This window comes from Felis catus, chromosome D2 (assembly GCF_018350175.1).
Source record: "Felis catus isolate Fca126 chromosome D2, F.catus_Fca126_mat1.0, whole genome shotgun sequence".
NCBI classification, from domain to species: domain Eukaryota; kingdom Metazoa; phylum Chordata; class Mammalia; order Carnivora; family Felidae; genus Felis; species Felis catus.
Genome location: NC_058378.1, coordinates 82445220 through 82467521, shown reverse-complemented (window position 1 = coordinate 82467521; position 22302 = coordinate 82445220). Strand labels below are relative to the sequence as shown.

Sequence of the window (22302 nt, the reverse complement as noted above, 5' to 3'; positions counted from 1 at the left end):
GGCTCGAGCTCTGTTGCCCACTGGGTCTGTATGACAGTTCGGTGAAGTGAGTGTCTCTGGGCCGAGCCACTATAAAGCCCAGCTGTTCTGAGCACCTCCAACAATGAGAGCGTTCTACATTGTTTCATTTAATCCTCAAAATAACACTGAAGGTAGAAATTATCTGCACCAGAAAACTAAAGCTTAGCTATGCTAGGAAGCATCCCCAAGGTCAGAAGGCTGGTGAGAATTGGCAAAGGCAGACTTCCCATCTAGACCTGCCTGGCCCGGGCACCCACTCTCTCACCCTCTAAAAATAGGCAACCTCACATATCCGCCCAGAGTTAAGAAGCAGGCATTTTTGGTGCGACTATAAATCTGCATTCTTCCTTCTACTTCGAAGGCACTAAGAAGGCTCTTGTGCCCAGAGCTGGTGAGGTCTATGCAAACCTAGGTTCTGGAGAGAGTATGCTTCTAATGCAGCTTTTAAAGGGATCCCAGTACTGAAGTATGTTTTTAAGGATTCAAGCTCAGTTAAGAGGAATGTCCTCTGTGAAGTAATTTCAAAAGAACCAAAGCCATTGATCTTGAGGGACCTGAATGCCAAGCACAAAATCTATCCTTAAGCAACCTTCCCGGGGAAAACACTTCAAGACCTTCATGTACCATCTATCACGTTAGTGACGCACTAACAGTGACCGCCACGGGCCCCGCGGGCTCCTCTACGTTCCTCAAATGTGAAGGACTTCCTCAAAAGTTCATGTGAACAAGTTGAGGAAAGCATGCAGTGCAACCAAAGTAAGCACGCATGTATTTTGAAGGCCGGATTTGAAAGGACGTTTCTGAGAATCGAGTTCCTAGACACCAAGAAATAGAGTAAATGTTTCCTATCAGTATCTCATTGGTTACAGCACCAGACTATCTCCCCAGATAAAAGTCTCATAATGGGACATCAAGAATGTTATAAATGATGGCACCAGAAGTTAAAGATTTTAATCTTCAACCGCAAGAGCTCTGAAGCCGTTGTTTAAAAAGTCAGTCCAAGGTCAGACTTTTGAAACAATGGCCAAACGCTTCACAAAGCCTAAGTTCTGATTTCAAATGAGCCAAACTCCTCTAAAAAAATAAAATAAAACAAACCAAAATAAAATAAAATAAAATACATCAAAAGAAATTGTCACTCAAAACTAAAGGCCTCTGTGGATATTTACCAGCAGAACCAAGAGCAAATGCACATTGTCTTCAGATTAAAACCCCTGTAGGTCAGACTTTGGGTTCCCACGGTACTTGTGCCGGAGAAAAGTGGCAAAGCCGGAGCCAGCTTTGCTTCTAATACAACATACCCAGACCCCTATCCTCATTCTAGTGGGGTAGCCAGTGCCACCACAATTCGTGTTCGTAAATTTTCAATAAATTATAGCTTAAGCTTTATCTGTCTTCCAGGAAAACAAGTTAATCAGCTCGGCCTCAGCTCAGCCCTAAAAACTTGTTTTCCTTATGAATAAGCTACTCCCGGTGCCCTTTGGGGCAAGTGACTTGTTTCTCACCACGGCTCTCATGTTGCAACTTAGGGACGTATGAGAGAAGACGCAAGCTTTGCCCTGTTGGTAACATCACCAGCCAGTCCACACACAAAATGATAATTACTGTCTTCTCCAATTCCTGCCTATTATGATTTTATATTAGGGAAAAGTGATTTTAAAACTCTCAAGAGGGAAGTTCTGCTCTAATAATAGTGTTTATCTCGGTGTCTGTCTCTGTCTGAATCTGACAGTAATAATAACATATGTGCAATAATAATAATATATTCTGATTGCTTATCGTGCCCGGCTCTGTGTCAAGGGAAGCAAGCAGGGAGTTGAGGCAGAGCCACAGGGAGACACAAAGACAACAGTAAGCACTGCTGGAGGTGAGGCAGAGGGCAAGGGACAGCAGCTGGCTCCCACGGACCCCCACGTGCTTGACGTGTTGCACGAGCAGCCATGCTCTTCCGCTGACCACCATTTTGCTTTGCTTTACAACAAAAACAAGCATGACGAGCTTCCCTAAGAGCCAGAGCCCCCCGGGAATTATGGAGTCACCACATGTGGGGAGCTGCCAGGCCAATACAATTTAATGTGTCAACACCCTATAAAGAAAGCAACAGCATTCATTATTAAGAAGGTGTTTGTTTCTCACTGAAACTTGTTCTCCAGGGTTGCTTCTGGGATAAAGGAATGACATTTCCCAGGGACGAGGAGGGGGCTGGCTGAGGTGCGCACTGAGCCACATATTTTAATACTTGGGTGTGGGAAGCAGAAGATGACTGACCTTTTCCACTTGCTGGAGAAATTTAAGATGGGATAACGTTAATACTTGGAGACAGATGTTCTCACCTGATCCAGCTGGGAACATCGCAAAGCAGACCGTCCTATTTTCCATTCCAGAAGCACAAGTGTCTGATGTCAGTTAACCCAGCAGGGTACTCACACAGATGCTTCATTCATTCATTCATTCATTCATTCATTCACTCATTCATTCACTCCTTCATTCACTCGTTTTCTCATTCATTATTCAAAAAATATTTCTTGAGCCTCCACTACACTTCACACACCGATGTGAACCATGAATGTCCATCAGGGAACAAACAGACAAAAGTCCCTGCCCTCATGGTGCTGACATTATCATGGGGGATACAGACTGAAAGCAAACTAAGAACTAAAACGTGTGGCCTGTTCAACAGCGGTGAGTATTGTGGAAATGCCAAAAGCAGAGAAAAGAGATCTCATACCCATTTTGAGGAGTCATGAAAGAAACAGATATTTATGATGTATACCTCACCCTGCTCCATGGAGAGCACTGGGCCAGGATTGGGAACTTGAACCCGTGGCCCCCAAGATGCTCTCAGTCACCGGGGACACCCCAAGATGCTCTCAGTCACCGGGGACAGAGACACCTGATCACATCATCAAAATCCACTGAAAAATGGTCTGCGGCCCCACAGGGTGCTGGGAATCTGCCAGCAGACATGCTGTCTGTGAGGGAACAGAGCATCTGGGCCAGAACAAGGATGTACGTTCCAGTGAGCACAGAAACTGTCTCCAGAAATAGTGGGATTTCTCAAAGTTCTACAACTCTACTTGGTCACCATACAAGCAGCTCCTTCACAGTGGAAACACGTGTCCTTGAGACTTGAAGTGTCTTGAGGGCAAGGACTATGTTTTATTCACCCAGGCAACTGCTCCTCAGAGAAAAGCCATGCACCAAGCTGGTGCTCAGACAGCATCTGATGAACTGTGCACATCACATGCAACCGTGCTGAAAGCGAGTCGGTTGTTCTGGCTAATCTAGAGCCAAGTCTTTTAAGGTCTCATAACTAGAACATGAAGAGGAGATCACCAGGACTACTGATGTGTCTAATAAGGTGACTCGGGGCTTGCATGTGGGGCTAGTTCTTTAAAGGTCAACATCTCAATTCCTGGCTCTGGGAGAACAGATTAATAGCAACTTTGAGAACTCTACCCTCCAGTAGAAAAAAAATTAAGGTGAAGACAAACGGGAGGAAGAAAGAACTACTTCAATCTATGAATGGACTGTAAACCATCATTTCTAATTAATTTGTTTGCTCTCAGCACACTTTGCAACAAGCCAAAATTATAGATGGTGTTAGGGTTCCCAGGCTAGCCCTCAAACTTTTTTTCAGCTGTACTGAGGCTCAACTAAAGAGGGCTACAAAGTCTAACCATCGTGTTGGTAATAGGATATTCCTTCTCCGTTCTAACATGAAAGCCCAAAAATAGATCTCCCTTAGGGGAGTCAGCCAGGACAACTCTATTTTTTATACAGGGTTTGTTTGGAACATGCACATTCACATTCAGGAGGATCACATGAGACTATACGGAAAAGAAGTTTGAAGTACTTCAATGTCAGTAACAGCTATTTTCTCCAAAACAGAAGTCCTAGATGAACAGAGGAAACCAGTAGTTAATGGGATTGGCCTTATTGCCTGACCTAATATCTACAGGCAAAAGGGCAGGAAAGGAAAGAAACCAGGGTTATATAATAAGCAATGACTGCTGGTTAGAATTCTGAAAACACAAACAATTCAGTAATTATACCAAAGCAATTCTAATGTAGTCTGCCCTATACCGTATTCAAGATACTGAACAGAAAACTGAGTTTTTTTATTTACACGTCAGGTACGAGCCGCTAAACTTCACTGGACCGGAGATCGAGCCAACCCTCATAGATCTACGGAGTCAAAGTGACCTTCCCAATTAATTTCCTGATGTGTTCTTCCATTCCTCACTCCATGTAGCCACAAAGGTTTATTGCCACCTCTGCTGCAACTGGCATGCAGGCTGTTGGCTGGGCAAACAAAGAAAAGTACGAAGCTCACCGAGACAATACTGAATGGTAGCTGTTGTGGCACAGGAAAGGTAAGGGGGCTGCCCGAAGGCACCCGAGGCACAGCTGTAGGCTGCTCCTGCAGAATCTAAGAAGGCTTCAGACCAGCCAGCCCTTTTGGACACCCAGGGGGACACAGGGGTCCCGCTAAGATTTGGAGTCACTTATTTCGCATTCTTTAAAACACAACCTCACTTTCTAAAAGACACAAAATGCTTAGCCGGATGGGGATCCCAGGCCACTAGTGAGCACAGGACTGCCACTGGCTAGCAGCTAGCTCCCATCAGTTTCTGGGGAAAAGGGAACCGGTCATAACATCGCCAGGGAAAGCTGGTTCTGCCTTCTATTGATCAACGAATGACCTTGGGGGTTTGTGAGGACAATCGACTTTGCATTGTTTAGCAAACTTTAAGTGGATGTCCCTCCCCCCCAAATCCTGGCATTTAATAGCTTCAGTGCATAAAGCAGAGTTGAGTTTACATGGATATATATGCGAAGTTAAATTCACTTTCACTGCTGAGCAGCTAATATAAGAAGTGGCTGCACTTCCGGAGCATAATCTGGCAAATTCCTAGTCAGAACTCGGCCTTGGGAACAAGCCAAAAACACTGCCAGAGGTGGTCTTAAAACACAGTGCGGGGTCACTGAAAACAGCTGCCTTTGGCTACTTTTTGAAACTTAATTTCTCCCAACAATGGTTGTGGTTTCCATTTATGCCTCTAATTAATGTGACTCTTAAGTGAAAAAGCCCTTTAAGATGCTGACATAAGTGATGGCTGCGTTATCAAGAAGGGATGGCTGGAGCACAAGCCTGGGCGAGAATGAGGTAGAGAAAACACTTTTTGGCACCTAGTGAGAAAGCCAAAAGAACACGAGGGATCAAAATAAGCCTAAATTAAACAAGTACATAAAATTATCATTGAGAGTAGAGATCATGCCATTTTCTTTTTGCAGCGACCACCATCTCTAGCTAAGGGCCTAAAACACAGCTCTGAGTTCATTCAGAGGGACCAACCCATTACCCTACATAACGTATGTGTTTTGAAGACCACAGAGAAAGGTTCGTGCCCTGGACACCATCTGCCTGCATGCTAGAAATTCCGAACCTGCTGAAAACCACCATGCCATTTAAAAGACCAGCAATTTAGCAACGGGATCACGGGCACCGTGTGGGACAGGCCCACAGCACACTTCATGCTGACACACTTGTGACATTAGAGGAGAGGAGAACGCTTTCCTGAAGTCAGAAAACACCCACAGTCACCCAGGAGTGAAAGAAGGACATTTTCAATTGGGACATGAAGATCTTATGGAGGAAATCATGTCGGGGGACGTGGCCATAGAGGCAGCATGGTTAAAGCCAATCCAATAATCCAGTGCTACTAATTACTACTGAATATCACAGGATTAATTTCTACTTGCCAACCATTTATGACGTTGTCGGACTTTGTTTCTGATAACAGGCACAGTGAGAGACGTTTCTTTTTTCCTTTCCTGACCTTTTAACCAATTAATTTGGGGGGTGGGGAGGGTCAGAGTTGTTAGTCCTGACTCTCAGGCGTCATCTTCAAGGTCTTTCAGACACTAAGAGTGGCTCGGATGTGTGGCCAGGAAGAAAGCTTTCGGTGACCTTTCTATGACATTTCTCGGCACCCTTTCCTACCACCTAGGGCCTTGCTATCTTAGATCTCCCTGTGATGCATTCTCGAGAAAGCACATGCTGTCTGTCACTGCCACTCCTGCTCTCGGGCCCCTGCCTCCAAGGACATAGCTCAGGCTGATGCTGGTAGCCATCCTTCGTCCTTCATCATCCCCATGGCTTTGTTATAAAAACTTCCACACCAGTTCCGCCACATACCGTACCTTCTTTGTTACTATTGTTGTCCACCCTACTTTCCATTACGTCTTTTGTGACTGATCCGCAAGAGGAATAAGCAGAGACTTGCAAACCCCAAATTCATCACCAATTTTCTCCTTTTTATGTAAGCATACAAAAGTATATTTTTATACCCAGGATTTTTAACTTTTAATGTTTATTTTTGAGAGAGAGAGGGAGGGAGGGAGAATGAGGAGGGAACGGGCAAACAGAGACAGAGACACAGAATCCGAAGCAGGCTCCAGGCTCCGAGCTGTCAGCGCAGAGCCCGATGTGGGGCTCGAACCCACGGGCACGTGACATCACGACCTGAGCTGAAGTCGGATGCTTAGCTGACTAAGCCACCCAGGTGCCCCTATTTACAAGAATTTTTGAAAACAACAACTAAATATTTGAGCAGATTACTGCAGAAGAAGCCTAAGGTAGCTGGAGAAACTAGTGAATTGCCCACAGAATTAAACGTGAGAATTCTAGGCCACTCCAGAAAGGAGGCCCCAATGTTGTGTCTGAATGAGGTGTCCCGACTAGAGTTCCACACTGTCTTCTATAAACAACAGTCATTTCACTTCCTTTAAAGTAGAGCAAGGTCTTATAAAGACATCCACAAAGCAGAAGTGGAAATGGCTCTCCACCTGGTCTCCGCCAAAACCACCTTGTAAAACGCGCTTGTCCACATCCTTCTGCTCTAGCAAATCTTGAACAACTCCTCCTCTGTGTGTTTTCACGATGTCCATGCTCTTCCCATCCTTAATCATCTCATGACTCATGTCTAGTCTCATTTAGCTTTCAGTGAAGCCCTCCTTGACCGCAGAAGTGTCAAAAGGGTATCAAGTGAGGAGAGGTCCCAGGGTCTGGAATTTGTTCCTCAGTTAGAACTGTGAGCTGGAGGGATGGGGGTGGGGGGTGGGGGCTGGCAAGAGAATCAAGGGAACAGAAGAGAAAAAATACCAAAGACAGCAACTTGGTACTTGGCACTGTCCTTGGTGCTGAATGATATGTTTGTTTTTCCAAGTTACATATATCGTTAAGACCAGAAAAGGACTGACAAATGGCAACTAGCTACAATGCTACAACTGTATATGCTACAAAGATCAATGCATGAAAAATCCATGTTTATAATGGGCATGTTTATCGTTAGTGTCCAAAGGGGTTCCTGCTGGGGAAAAAGTGGGGACCAGAGCTTTGCACAATGTATACTTTTCATTTGCTTTTTGCACTTAGTTGGAATTGTTTCATTAGATTTGTCTATTACTGAACTTCAATAGGAGAACCAAGAGAGTGATTGTATTATTTGTTCAAATTAATATTAACCAAATAGCATAGTGGCATTGTGACAGGCATAGGATTATAAACCTGTATGAGGTATAATTCCTCAAAACAAAAGGAAAGACAGCTTCACAAAGACAGCAGTTAACTTGCAAGACAGAAAATTTGTAATTTTTCATCAAGACATTCTTTCTCTGAATCTTTTATATCAATAACCTAATCTTTCTCTTCTCTAAACTTATAATCACAAAAGATCTCTAGCTCTACTGACAATGGAGAAGTATCTGGTCCAGTAGTTCAAAATTTTTGACTGCCCCTCTTCATGGCAATGGCTATCTAAAAAGATAATCATTTCAAGTATTGGTTTTATGACTTGTTTCCAAGTGAGAAGGAAAAATTAGGGAAATTCCATAAGAGCACTTTGTGTTCTCTGTCCTATAGAAAGAATTTATCTGTTTCATCTATATTTGGAGAACACATTCATTCAGATGCTGTAACACAATTATTAATGTGACCATAAAATTATCAGTGAAGCCAAAGCCCACAGGTTGAAAGCTCCAAGGACAATTAGATGGATTATCAAAGCAATAAGCACAATGGATTACATAGTTTAAGCCTTCTACTGAAAACACCTGCATGCTTAATAAAATTTTAGCAGGTATACCTTGATTGACATTAGCTGCTGGAGGCAGCCTAGGACTTAAACCACATGACACGAGGGCAACACATTAAATTTTATCTGCAAATTAATTTCTCATTGATCTCTGTTTCTATAAACTGCCTGTAGGGACTCCAAACACTTGAATCCTTTAAACAAAAGAAAGGTTAAAAAAAAATCTTAGAAACATACTGAGGGGTCTCTCTAAGAAAAGTTCATGGCAATGAGAGCCTGATAATGCTTCTCAGACATAATGGAACTATGACTGACCATCTTTCTTTTAAATTAGCTAAAAACCAGTGACCACAAATATATCTTCATGTAAAGTAGACATGATGACTCGTTTGCTTATCAATAGACATCAGCCAAACCATACTATGTCTCATGATTGAGTGACATGGGTTGTGTTGTAATAAAGGAAGCAAGAGAAAGGAAAGTGAATTAAAGTGATATTGGAGGCATGGGTGAGAGTTAGTCAAGAGGAAGTGTTTTCCAAGTCACTCTTTCAACCAGCTAGAAGAAAAACTCTAGAATGGCTTTCCATTACATTTAAAATAATGTCCAAAGAGTTTCCAATTTTACATGGTCTGATCTCATCTCCCTGTACTCCTATATGCAACATCTGTTCTAGCCACACTAGCCCTTTTTTTCTGTCATGCAAACATGCCAACATCGTTCCCATTGAAGGATGTTACCTGGGAGAGTCCTCCTGTTTGTACCACTCAGCCCTGGACCTTCAGATGACTGACATCTTTTTTTTTTTTTTTTTTTAATCACTAAGGTCCCATTTCAGAATCCATGCCCTCAGTGTGCTAGCTAAAGTCACCTCTTCACAACCCTTCCTTAATACAGAGCATTATCAAAACTCACCCAACTCATCCATCCATCCATCCATCCATCCATCCATCCATCCATCCATCCGTGTATTTGTTTTTTGCCTGCCTCTGCCACTCTACTGCAAGCTTCATAAGGACAAGGATTCTGTCTTATTCAAAAATGTCTCTTCAGTAGTCAAATAATGTCTAACACCTAATGGGCACTTAATAACTATTTGCTTACTCACTGTAACAGGGTTTTAAAAAATGTGTGTACTTCTTAGAGGTGGTAAGAATAGTGTTTTCAGAAAAGTACTTTAAAAAAGCAATTTCTAGCTGAAGAACACTAAGGTCCTGAAGAGAGGCCTTTTGTGCATTTTTGGTACCCACTGCCCTTGTCCTGTCATTGCTGGATTCACTGACTATCCCAACCTGCCAATTACACGTAGGGCAGAATACCAGTCCCAAGGTAGAAGGAATGTGTCACAGAGAATCAGAAGACTGGGGTCCAAGAATAATGAGATCCTGGACCTGAAATGTTACTGTATTCTCCTCTGTGAAATGAGGATAGCATAATTAATCTGAAGACTCAAGGCTCTAACATGAGATACTTGGGAATTCTATGATATTGGCAAGTAAGGGGTGTTGGTATTGATGACGCTTGATAGAGATTTGTCCTGGGGTCTAACACAGTAAGGTTCTACAAGGTTGGAATTCATATTTTCCTCAGAACCAAGAAAGAGTGCCCACACATAAGGGGTAAGAAATGTCCCTGATTTTGCCTGCTTTCTTTTAAAAATGTAAACTTTGGACTATGACTAGCATCTATAAGCAGCTGCCTTGGTTGGTGGTTAGCACATGCTAGTGCAACCCAAAAGCAGAACAGGATGTCATTTGCAACCCAAGCTAACAGTGCCACACCCGCCATGTCATTGCTAGGACATGGGCTCAAGTGTTGTACACAATACTGTACAGAATGACCTTGGTCAGAAATGAGCTTAGGGCAAGCTCTAGTAGAATATGCCGAATAGAGAAAGTCATTTTACATATACGTAAGGCATGGAAGAATGCAGAAGGTCAATGTCATGACGCAGGGGAACCCTGGAATGGATTTGACAAATCTGGCACCAGGTGGGAAGGTTCATGAGGAATGTCCTCTTGGGGTTTATTATCATCAAGAGGACAAGTCTAAGGAGGAAAGTGGCCATGTCTCGTGAAGACAATAGGGAGGGTGTGATGTACATACACGCTCTCGATTGTTCCTCTCTACTAAGCCAAAAGTGGGAATCCAGAGAAGCCCTGTACAGAGAGTGATGGTGGACCAAGTCAACGCACATGCAGCCACACAGGGATTCCAGTTGTCGCCCAAATACAGTGGGGTCACAGGCAATGATCAGCAACACGTTAGGGCCAAATATGGTCACTTGATTAATAAGAAAAATACACAGAATTCAAAGGTCAAGTCCTAAGTTTACCAAAGCTCACTGAGACAACATGACATTGAGTGGAAAATCTTTTTGTCAAATGTTTATGTAACACAAAATGTAATGAGGAAAACAAAAGTTATTTTCGATTCAAAATCCATGATGCATACAAGAGAAGTTTACATAGTGAAGGTGATAAAAATATTGACTGCTGATGTTGACAGCAAACCTCCTGTGCACACTGTTACTATGTTGAGTGATTCTCTAAATGTAAATTTACCCCCTAAGTGTACATAAGCCAATTCAGGTGGAAGCTCTTCTTCTGCCACAAATTTAACAGACTGTGGTTATCGCGTTTGCCCCTGGGTACAAAGTAATATTTGGAAAAACTACACCTGGCTGTTAAAAATATCAGTGAAGAAAGGTCAGCTGAAGTTGTTAGAGGAAGCAGCATCAAAGCACCCCCTATGCTAGTTTCTTGGGGCGACTGAGCCAAGAAATAGTGAAGGCCTGGTCAAGAAAATCCTGCTTATCAAACCTTGTGGTTTATTCAACCTTCCACAGTATGTTCCAAAAAATACTCTCAGGTTCTTGTTTTTTTGGTTTTTGTTTTTGTTTTTTTAAGGAGGAAAAGAGTTAGCAAATGCCCCACCCTCTACCCCCCCACCCAAAACAAAACACAAAAAACCCCACCAAACGAGTGCCGCCTCACAGGACTTATAGACCTCACAGCCAGAGAAGGTCAGTGGGAGGGCACGGCAGCAGCATAGCATACTTGACCACAAGGCCGAGCAAACTGTTTTCTCTACAGAGCCAGAGAATAAATATTCTGGAATCTGGAGATCAAGAAGTAAAACAGAAGATATTCTGTAGATAATTATGTAAAAACTTTCACTAGTTTTTACTGTCAAAATCTTTATGGACACTGTAATTTAAATTTCACTAATTTACACAGTTTCCAAATATTCTTCTTCTTCCTTCCCCCCCCCCCCAACCATTTAAAACGTAAAATCCATTCTTAGCTTGCTGGACAAAAATCTGACCAAGGATGGGATTCAACCCGACAACTATAGTTTGCAGACCTGTACTCCAGCAGACCAAGAGGTCGCGGGGCAAAATTAAGCCACGGAGTCAGAGTATCTGGCATCGGTTTTCCCTCAAAGTTCATTTAAAACACCATAAGCGTAAAGGTGCCCTGATTGTCTTTTAACAAAATCAGATTATCTCCTTCACCCGGTAGCTGATGTTCACATTCTGGATTTATTTTCCATATCATCTTCGCTGTAGACGTCGCATTGGTTTTGTATGATAAATGCAGACAGGAGCAAAATGGGAAACACACATTAATCAGTTTCCATTACCCTGACGAGCGACGGCATTGGGAAGGCATCTGGTGTGAGTGAGGTGTCTGCTCTTTAACAGCCAGCGACCACCAGCCACCACTTGTAATGCTCTCCTGTTCTTATCTTGTAGGCTTTCATATCGGACTGGGCAAGACACAGCTAATTGTGAGACATGCAGGAACAGTGCATGTGTTATCTATAGGTATGTTAACGTTCTCCTCCTCCCACTTTTCTATTACGAGTGACAAATGATGTTTACCCACAAATGCAAGAATCATTGGGGGCCGTGCTGGGATGATCGTATGAGACACCGAGTAAAGGGCCTTACCTGACCACAGTTCTAAGCTACTTTTCCATCCTCAGCCCCAGGTCTATGATCCCAGGATGAGGGAGAGCTTGAACTCGTTGGTCTTGCAAACGCATCTTAGTGGTTTTGAAAACGGGGAGAGAAGTTTGATGGCCTGCTGCCTCGGAATCGATAGCCATGAGCACTGTGGTGTGTTCCAGAAAGCTCTGAAATATAAGCCCTTCAGATGGTATAGATCAAAGGCTGCAACCCACACCGCATGTGCTAGGAATACCGTAGAAGGACCCAGGCCGCTTGCATCAAATGCGCAATTTGTTTCCTTAGGAACTCACAGAGACCGTTGAACTTGCAACTCTCGGGACTTAACCCCCTGTCTAGAACCCCGGCAGCTGTTCACCATGTTTCTTAATTTAAACTTTATTTAGATTACTCACCTCAACAAGAATGCAGCAGAAACTTTCAACAGGGAAAAACCATGTTAGGCTCCTCGTGATAATTTAGGATTTTCAGACAGAGTCACAACCTTCAGAGAGGTTACGGTCTTTTTTCTTCTCGGAAATGTAATTTTCACAAAGTGAGAGAGGAGTGAGAGATGTTATGATTTAGTTCATTGCGTAAAATGAAGCTTGGAGGGCAACTGTAGTTGACTTCTCAAAAACAATTCTAACTGCATAGTTACATATCCAGAAATGTGTAAAAGAACTCCCATCTCCCCCGCCAGCAAATACACCTTCCAGAAAGATCTTCAGAGTTACCATCCTCTCCTCAAAAAAGCGGAGACAGAGAGAGGGTATAAATGTCTTCAATGTAGCAAAAAGCTGGAGTCCACACAACCTTGGGCCCAGCACATATCTCCAGTCAGGGCAGAACATTCCAGACAGGACTCAGCCTCTTTAACAGCAGAGCTGAGTCACTTGGTGACCTTCTGTGGGACCAGGCAGAAGAAACCCAAGGCAGACGTGAGTGCCGATGTCACACTAGCATATTTGTTACTACAGAAGTTCTCAACAAAGGGCAATTTTGCCTCCAAGGGGACATCTGGCAAGGTCTGGAGGGAGACATTTTCAGCTGTCATAACTAGGGAGGTGCCACTGGCATCTAGTGGGTAGAGGCCAGGGATGTTGCTAACGTCCGATAAAGCATAGGACAGCCCCACAACAAAAATTTATCTGGTCCAAAACGTCGGTGGCTCCGAGGCTTGACAAAGCCTACCCTACTGGAACCATCGCCAGGTTAAGGTCCATAAAAGGCACAGGACCCTGCAACCCTGCGGCAGCCCCCACCCAGCCTGCCAGCCCGCCTGATTGTCCTCGGCTATTAACAAAGAGGAAGGTGAAAAGCAAGCACCCAGGCGAGTTCTGTTTGTCAAGAACTCACACAAATCGCAAATTACGTCCTCGGGGACCGCTATGTATCGGAGGAGTCTGGTCAGTGGGAAGTTTCTCTACATTCATATCATGGAAGAGAATTTAGGGTCACCAGCGAAGGGATGTAACTCTGACATAAAATAACTTAGGAAAAGCAGTGAAGAACGAAAGCGCCTGGCATATAACCTCCCCGTTTGGCTTTCGTTACTCTGGGAGCTACAGGTCACCCAGTCTTTTAACGCAACAGAGCAGAAGTGAGCAGAGATTTCCAGAGAAGGTTCAGAGTGAGCATCATGAGCACAAACCCATTTAACATTTTGTGGGTGATTGAAAAAAAGAATTTATTAGGACACTCTCCAGGGTAACTGAAGTAATTTAAGTAAATTTAGCTCTAAATCCAGAAGTGACTTACATTAAAAGTGATATTAAAAGTGATTTAACAAGCCTGTGAAGGACAGAAATTGGTCTTTTTTCAGGAATTAGCTTTGAGTGGTTGCTATTTAGACTTGGCTCAGCCAACATTCTGCGGGAATCCCAGGACACCAGCCACTGGCCCACTTTCTGAAAGAACTCTGAGGGTCTCGGAACCACAGGAAATTGCAAGTAATTGAGCAAAGACTGGCCAGTTAGAGGGACCGGGGCCATTGTGATCACTGTGCTTACCTCCTACAAAAATGGGAAAATGCATGTTTACTCACAGAGATGTTCTCGTCAAGAGATGTGACCACGAGGGAAGGCTGGCCTTCCCTTGGGGGTGTGCATCTCTCCCAGGTGCATGGGAGGAGCCACACAAACCCCCCACCGGCCCTCTCTCTAAGTGAGCCAAGTATCCTTGGAGAGGTGGTAGCGGAAAATTGGGAATTTTAGATCTCTCGTGCAGGAAAGTATTTTAAAATCTCTCCTTCAGAGTGACAATTCCCCAACCTCCAAGCTTGTGTCGCACACAGAAGCTACCCTAGAAGGCCTAACAACGCTTCATCTGGACTCATAAAGTCAGCCTTCCAGCCGTTAATCCAGACGAGGACCCTGATATCACTGACACGCTGAACACACACAGCTCATCAAGCTCTGTTCCCAATTTTCCTGCCCCTTTATGTTAGAAGTCATTAAAATTTAACTGTGACTAACTTGCACAGGGTTATATGTCAACAAAAAATTGAAACGCTCTGTACGCTGGTTATTGACACTGGACCAGAGTGTTCTGAGCTCCATAGATAGTAAAAGTACAAGCTCACTTCTGGTCAACTAATTGAAAACCCAGTCAAAAGGGAAACCATACGCTTAACCTGTTAATTTAATCTGAATCCTATAAACGGAGCTCTTATATTTACTTGGTGGAAAGTTATGCCAGTCTTTTGAGAGGCGGCCCAGGTGTTTTCTGTGAATGCGGGCACCCCACTAGCATTCCAAGGGATTTTCCATGAACCATCTTGTGAGGGAATCTGATTTCAGAAAGCTTCTAGATCCTGATTTGCCCCTACCTTTTTCACACTTGATATTTGGTAACACCTTCTTCTGTCCAAAGCGTCTAACTCACAGAAATAATTCCCTTTGACTAAGTTCGATTACATTGGTTTATGTAACATTCAAGTAAGTCACATCATTTCAATGATGGGCACCAACGGCATACACAGATCCAAACACAACATCCTCTTGGTGAGCACACAGCTGCAGAGCTTGAACAGAGAAGCCTGTTCACCAGGAGTGTCAGCCTCGTGTGGTTACGTCACCGCGGAACCGCATCAGTGGTTAATCCAGGACAGCGGTGAAGGTGGCTTCCATCATACTGTCTGAATACCAAGGACTAATGTAACAGGATGAAGGAGATACTTGTCTGGTTCTGGGAAGACTTACATCTCTCTGCGTCTGCCCTGATGGCTGACAGTTGTTGATACACCTTGATTCGTAACTTCCCTATCACAGGGTTCCCTTTTGTCAAAAAGAAAGGGGAGCAAGGGGAAATTCGCCGGGTGATGTCTCAGTTTTCAGTCAGGCCTATGACTTCATCCTCAAATGTCAAATGCTTCATGAAGAATGGAGGTTTCTTTGGTGGAACAGCATTCAGAACTCGTTAGTCCTTTTGCAAGAGAAAGCACCTGTTTGGGGGAGCCCGCAGCATTACACAGCCACAGCATCCCAGAAGTACAGGCCCAAAGTGAGCCAGAGAGAGTGCCCAGATTTCATAGGCTTTAGGATTTAAGTCCATTTCTTCTCACCGAGGAAACCTGCAAACAAATCCTCCTTCAATTCCTGCACACTGCTCTATAGAGACAGGGTCCTGTCACCAAGGGTCAAGTTAGCTCAAGGTCAAGGCCCTTGCAGGTGGTTCCAAGCTCTCAGATCCTAGACTTCGGGAATATTCCTAGGAGTCCCCATACCACCACCCTGGCCACTCTTCTTGGCCTTTTCCCATAGGATGCCTAGAGCACCTCGAGACTGAACACACTGAAGGAGTTTCAAACTAAAGAAATTTTTAAATGCCAAAAGACTGCGGTTATCCCAGGAACTGGTAGAACACAAGGGGCCATCAGAGCTGCCATATGCACATGTTGCAATTTGTCATACCTGTTCCCTGGCAAGCAGAGAGCCCTGGAAGTCAATGAATTTGACCCCGCCTGTCTTGCATTTACACTTGAAACCCAGTTCCCCTCTCTGAGCAGCATAAGAATCCACCGTGTTTCCAGTAGCAGTTGGCCCGGGGAGCTGCAAAGGGTGCCGTGTTCAAGACCCGGCTGCCTGCAGTTTCATCAACACGGTCCTGTAATAAATGTGTACCTTTGCCACAAGCAGCGGTACATATTTCTCTGTAAAAAATAAGTCTGTCGTGGAAATATACAGGACTTGGAAGAAACATCAAAAGGACAGAAGGTCCTGAAGCAATTTCAGGGAAAAAAGATGCCAGTACCACAAGCCAAAGGTTGGCAACGTGAGCCTGCCAGAGCCTGCTGCTTAGGCACCGGGGCGCCCCAGAGGTCGGGGCTGAACCCCAACCCCCTCTCTTGGGTGGGGTGTCCGACAAATCTCTATATCACGTGGGGCAGCACGAAGGGATCAGGTAGGTCCCTTCCGGCTCTGAAAGCTCGTTGAGTCAGGGATTTCCAAGTGATTTACAGCAGCAGTGAGTCTGAGCTTCCACGGAAAGTATCCATGGGAGGAAAAGTGTGGACAGTCACAAGGCATTTCTCACCCAAGGAATGTCCGTTCCTGCATTGGCAAATCGATTTATGCACAGCCGAACCACCATTCTTAGGCAGCGAATTGATTGCCCTGCTGGCTCCAGTCCACTGAAACCCCAAACATCAGAAGTAGTATTTCCCATAACTGGGGATTTGGAGGTGGCTGACATGATTAGAGTTTTTCCTAAGATGACATCCCCTGGATTGTGATCTGGACCAATTACGAAATTCTAATTAAAGACCGTCTCGGCGTGAACAAAGATTAAAAGAGATACAAGTTTCAGGTTTCTTTAGCAAAACTTTTCTGGCGAATCATCCGTCTTTCCTGTCACAATACGCTGTAATTATTTCAGAAAATGTTTTAGAGATAAATTACTAATATAATCTTTGCTCAAAAGCAGTGCAAAATCCTTTGTACCCGGCCTATCTTGGTAATTCTCTAGTCGGACAAATCTGCTGAGTCACCCTCCTGATGATTCACCTTTTGTTCAGATTGTGTTTCAGGAAGGAACAATGAAACACACCATTTCCCTCCCTCACTGAAGTGGTTAATTTCTAAAATAATACCACAACAAAATGGCTTGAATTCAGATTTGTACATTTTTATGAAAATAGCATGTGCCAAACTCAATTCCGGGGCTTTTGGGAACGAAAGCAAGATTTAAAAGGTAATAATGATGCTGATTCCAGATTCATTAAATAGCATCTCTACCAGAATTTAAATTTTTCCTGTAAGTGTTAGAAGTCTCACCATTAGTTGCAAGACCTGAGGCCACTGTACCCTCTAGGAAGATACTGCCCACACCTGCTCCATTTCTATACATCAAGGCCACCACACAGTTGGCCTCCAGGGACACTAGTTACGTGGGGGAGCAGTCGGGAGGCAGGAACATGGATGGATAGGAATGCCGGAAGTCTGCTTTGTTTTCAACACCAATGAGGGAGGGATCTTGCAGAGTTTCATGTTGTCTGTGTCCTAATTTTGTCATTTGATATGATCCATTGATGGTCAACAATGGGCAGGATTTCAAACCACTGTTTTGGTAAAATACCCAAGCCCTTTCCATTGGATGCTTATACGCATTTCTGCAGCAACCATTTCCACGGGACTCCTAGAAAATGACTCCACCCCAGTCACTGGGAGCTGGAAAGGAGTCTGTAACCTGGCTGAAGATAAACCCACACACACCCCCTAGGGTAAGACTTGCAACAACAGAGCTCTGACAAAGGGGAACCTCCTTGTGCCACAGATACAAGGAAGAAAGATAAGAAGGAGCTGAAGGAAGCTGGGATGTTCCACCTGGGAGGGGGCCGACTCAGAGGAGGCAGGATCATCTTGGAAGGACACCATGTTGAGGAGGGTTCAGATATGTGCTACAGAGCCGGCTCCTCTGACTGCAGAGTCGGGAACGACCAGCAGGAACTAGGGAGAGAAACAGCCAGTGCTTCCCCAAAGATGGAGGGAGATGCCTCGCTGCTCATGCACACTCATCTTTACAGCAGCTGGGAACTTTCTAGTACCTTGCAATCTCTGACTGCTCATCAAGTAGGCAGTTCTCGAATTCTGCACGTTCTTTTCCAAAACGACCGGAGGATTTCAGGAAAGAGGAGTAAGTTTAGCCTTCCATGAGACCAGAGGAGGAACTCACAGAATTAATGGGTGGCATTCTCTCAAATCATCCTTGGTAATTCGTAGCATCGCCAATAAGAGCGCCCCATATGGGGATGCAGAGTTTCCAGATGAGATCGTGCACGGAGATTTTACTGATTCTGGTGTAGTGCACAAAGTGCAAAGAGCTGGTGAGGGTGACGCATGATCAGGACAGCCACCAGCACAGTAAGCTTCATAACTAATGAAGTCTTATTGTGAAGAGAGGTAATTGCATTTGTATGCATAAGTGGTGCCAAATCTAGCCTGTCCAGAGCCCGCTTGGAGTGGAATCTCTACAGCCTTTGTCATTTAGTGATTATCTCTTAGTGGAAGTGCTCTGTCCAGTCCTGCTCTAATTACCGCCACTTGGTGTAGATTCAGTTCTTGAACAACATGAACTGATGTGGAGGAAATTAGCCTTTTGTCTAATATTTAGCACTCTGTTCTTAGTATTTACGGTGAATGATGGGCTAGGAGGAAGATGACAGAAAGGAGTCCCTGGATAATACCTTGCGCAGTGAGAGTCTGGCATGAGGAAGTATTTTTTTGATACAGTAAATTAAAAGTCAGAAAAAAAGATTTAACGGACCTCAGAATTCTCCCTGGAAATTCCCAAAGCCAATAATGCAAGTGTTTTCTATTGTATCAGAATTTTAAAAGTATATGATTTCTCCCACCTCCTCCCAACATATATGGATTTGGGTTTTTGTAATAGTTAGTAATACCTTAATTCTAAAATGCAACTCTGATACAGAGTAGATGCTGGAAAACCGAAAACTGATTACTGATCTCAAAGTACTATTTGTAAAGTAATCAGTTAAAATCTACTCAGCAGAGAAAGGCTGATTATATTGATAACCCTTCCCTTAAAACTCTCACCTTTGGTTATGCCCAAAGGGAATAGTTAAGGAGGCATTCACTGATGTCCAAAACTGCTGGGGGGGAGGGGGGAGTGCAGGGGTGGGGGGGAAGGTTGCACTGTCAATATCATGAGAAAATAGATGTAACTCATTTTTATATGAATATGGAGATTTTTGTAGGGGCTCAATGTAGGACTGGGTCCCTACCACAATGCCCTGAGTTAGATCCTTTGAAATCCCAGGGGGAACACAGTGACTAGAAAAGACAGTGGTTGCTAGGGCCATATAGCTCACTTAGCTTTCCCATCAGTCACCCTGAAAGAGCTCCTCGCTTACACATAGCATCCCTGGAGATACACTGGGGACCCTGGGGTTTACGTGGCCACTGGTGACACCAGAGGACACATACAAAGAGATAATGGTTTTCTGGCCTGTGCTATGAGACTATCATTAATTCCTATCAGTGCAGATAGCATTCCTTAGCTCAGATCTGAAATGAGAGAGCTCCATGGAGCATCTAGAATTCGAGTCCTGGGTTGGTGGCTCGGGGCGGGGGGGGGGGGGGGGGGGTCAGGTTCCTTTGCACACTACCTCCAGCACCGTGACCCCAGGAAGTCATTTGTCTCTCTGGCAGACAGGTGCCCATCTTCAAAATGATAAGAGCAGATGAGGTGATGGCCAAGATAATGGCCAACCTCACTCTGGTCACCTAATATTCCCTGCTCCCCCGCCCCCAGCACCTGCCAGACTCACTATAACCAATTCTAGGGAGTTCCATGTCTTCTCATCTTAACTGTAGTTACAATATACTTCCTGCCCAAAGACAAAACACTCATGCTCCTCAATGAAGCCAGGGACAGCAGCATGTTGGCAGGTTACATTTCATCATTACTGTTCCCTTGTAATTACAATGTATGATCTCTGTGGCTTGCTGGGCATGTGGTGTAAGATATGCTTAATACACACCTGAAGTCTCGTTAGTGATCTGGTCCCTTTCTGACTCGAGAAATTATTATGGGTAGAGGTTATAAATAGGGCTGAGTCTTTACACTTTGACCTCTCTGGGGTACAATTTGTGAGAGGCTAAAACATGGTTCCTTGATCCTGGTGCATGTGGCCAGCCCATAAATTCGGGCACTTTGATAAGACCTGGGTGCAAGACCAGTATTTGTACTCCAAAGGAAGTCATAGCTAAGATGGAGATCGAGGACAGAACTCAGCCCAGCACCAAGGAAGAGGGCTGTTTTCCACTATAGTCAAGATGAAGAACCACTCAGAAAAGTCATTGTCTAACAATAACTTTGGCGACCATCGTATAATTATAGCAGGATAACAGACTAGTGTTTTTAGTTTTTACAACTGTAATAATTTCCTTGCCATACTGTACCAGGAAAGGAGGGGGGGAGATCTTATAGTTTAGGGATTAATATTATTGAATACTCCTCTACTTCTGGTATTTTACATCTTATAGTGATTCTATAAACTTGGCTTATGCACCTACTATGTGAAATAATGGTGAGGGAAGGATCCAAAGTTATGATGAATCAGTTCTATGTTCAAAGGGTTAAAAAGCTGGCAATATAAATTATTAATATTTGAACCTATTGGCATGGGACTGACAGATAATATATAATATAGGTATATTAACACATAAACATATTTTGTATATATTCATTTAGATGACAGATTATAAATGTAAAATAAAAAACAGAACAGTAGCATTCTGTAGAGGTCAGAAGTGAGGGGATCTGGATTGAGTTCATCAGTTTATTTCAATTCAGAAGCAAAACATGTTCTGAGCCTGACACTGTATTAAATACACCTCAGACATAAGAGGAATTAAATAGGGTCTGTCTCTCAGTGAGTTCAAAGTCATGAGAGAAAAACAGCTACAATCCAATGTGAAATGGACATGCTCTAGTAAAAATGCAGAGACAACGATGCCTGAGGGGCAGCTTGTTCCACGTGAGTTTGGACAGGAAGGAGGGTGGGCAGATGTGGTTATTCTGGAAATCCCACAGAAAGAAGAGGTGTCATGTAGCTAGGCTGAAGGATGAGCAGGACTTTGCCAAGGAGTTTTAGGATTTCTGAAGGTGACTATGGAAGGTTACTGAGAAATGGGTTAGGGAGAGGAGAGAGGGGTGTAGAGGAGTAGGAAACAGAGGGAGGGGAGAGGGAGGCGGGAGAGAAGGGGGAGAGAGAGAGAGGGAGAAAGAGGGAGAAGAAACAGAGAGGGAGGGGAGAAGAGGAAGAGAGAAGAGAAGGAAGTCGAGATAGAAGGGAGACAGGGAGGCAGAGAAGAGAAAGAAAGCCCACTGCTTGGCAGTTTCAATGGTCAGAGGAAAAACTTCTCAAGGTCTCAACAAGGGTAGTGGATGTTGGCCCAAGAGGAAGGATGCTGAGGGCAAATCCACTGACCCAGCTGGTGGGATCAAGCAGAAAGGACTAGTGAAGCTTGATGGCAAGGTGTGTGGCTTTGGCCACCTGGATGAATGCTGGCTGTAGGCTGTGTTTGAAAGGAAAAGACAATAGGCTGGAGGAAAGATTTGATTTTGGACATGCTGGATGTATGATGCCCCCAGATATTCAAGTGGCAATGCACTTGGGAGAGTACGATGGCTATTTTGGGTGCGGGTTCTTCAACTACCTGGAGGTGTGGCCAGGGTCATGTATGGAAACCAAGGCCCAGGAGGAAGAGACTTCCTAAATTCTCCCAGCTGGCAAGGGACACAGCCAGTCTGAAAACTCAGAGCCTAACCTTGGGCTCCCTCTGAACAACACCGGCGTTGTCCATGGTGCTGATAGGGAGCTTACAGATTCTAGCTATATACGTAAAGCATTGCACTTTGGGGAACATGATCTGTCCCATCCAGATCTACACAGCAAGAGCCAGCACATACCCTGATGACTGTGTTTCTCTGCACTCGAGGTTGTGCCATGGAACGTCCACGTGGTGGAAGAGCGCATGTCCACCACCGTTTCGCATCCCAGCAAGCTCAGGTCCCCCAAGGGGAGATGATTTACCCACAGTGGCGGAGCGCAAGTCAGTCAGAGCCACAGATAGCAAAGGGGACTCTGCGATCTCATTCAGAGAGAATTAAAAACAGACGCTTCTGCTCTGCAGTCTATGGAGCCTGCCGACGTTGCTGAGGCTGGAGAAATCCGAGATTTCAGGTTTTCCTCCACTCCAGAAA

The 22302-nt window shown here is 44.3% G+C and overlaps 2 protein-coding genes across 9 annotated transcripts in view; one reads left to right on the top strand and one right to left on the bottom strand.

Annotated features, from left to right (window-relative positions):
- DOCK1 (dedicator of cytokinesis 1) overlaps positions 1 to 22302 on the bottom strand; it is a 529364-nt gene that overhangs the window by 281712 nt on the left and 225350 nt on the right. The gene's annotated exons all lie outside the window — the stretch shown is intronic.
- INSYN2A (inhibitory synaptic factor 2A) overlaps positions 1 to 22302 on the top strand; it is a 58235-nt gene that overhangs the window by 28274 nt on the left and 7659 nt on the right. For 4 of the 5 annotated variants that reach the window (XM_023241083.2, XM_023241084.2, XM_045040830.1 and 1 more), the window contains one exon: positions 11878 to 11949. The exons of the other annotated variant lie outside the window; for it this stretch is intronic. In XM_023241083.2, coding sequence (XP_023096851.2) covers positions 11878 to 11949 — 72 coding nt within the window. The remainder of the gene's footprint in view (positions 1 to 11877; positions 11950 to 22302) is intronic. 5 annotated transcript variants of the gene reach the window in all.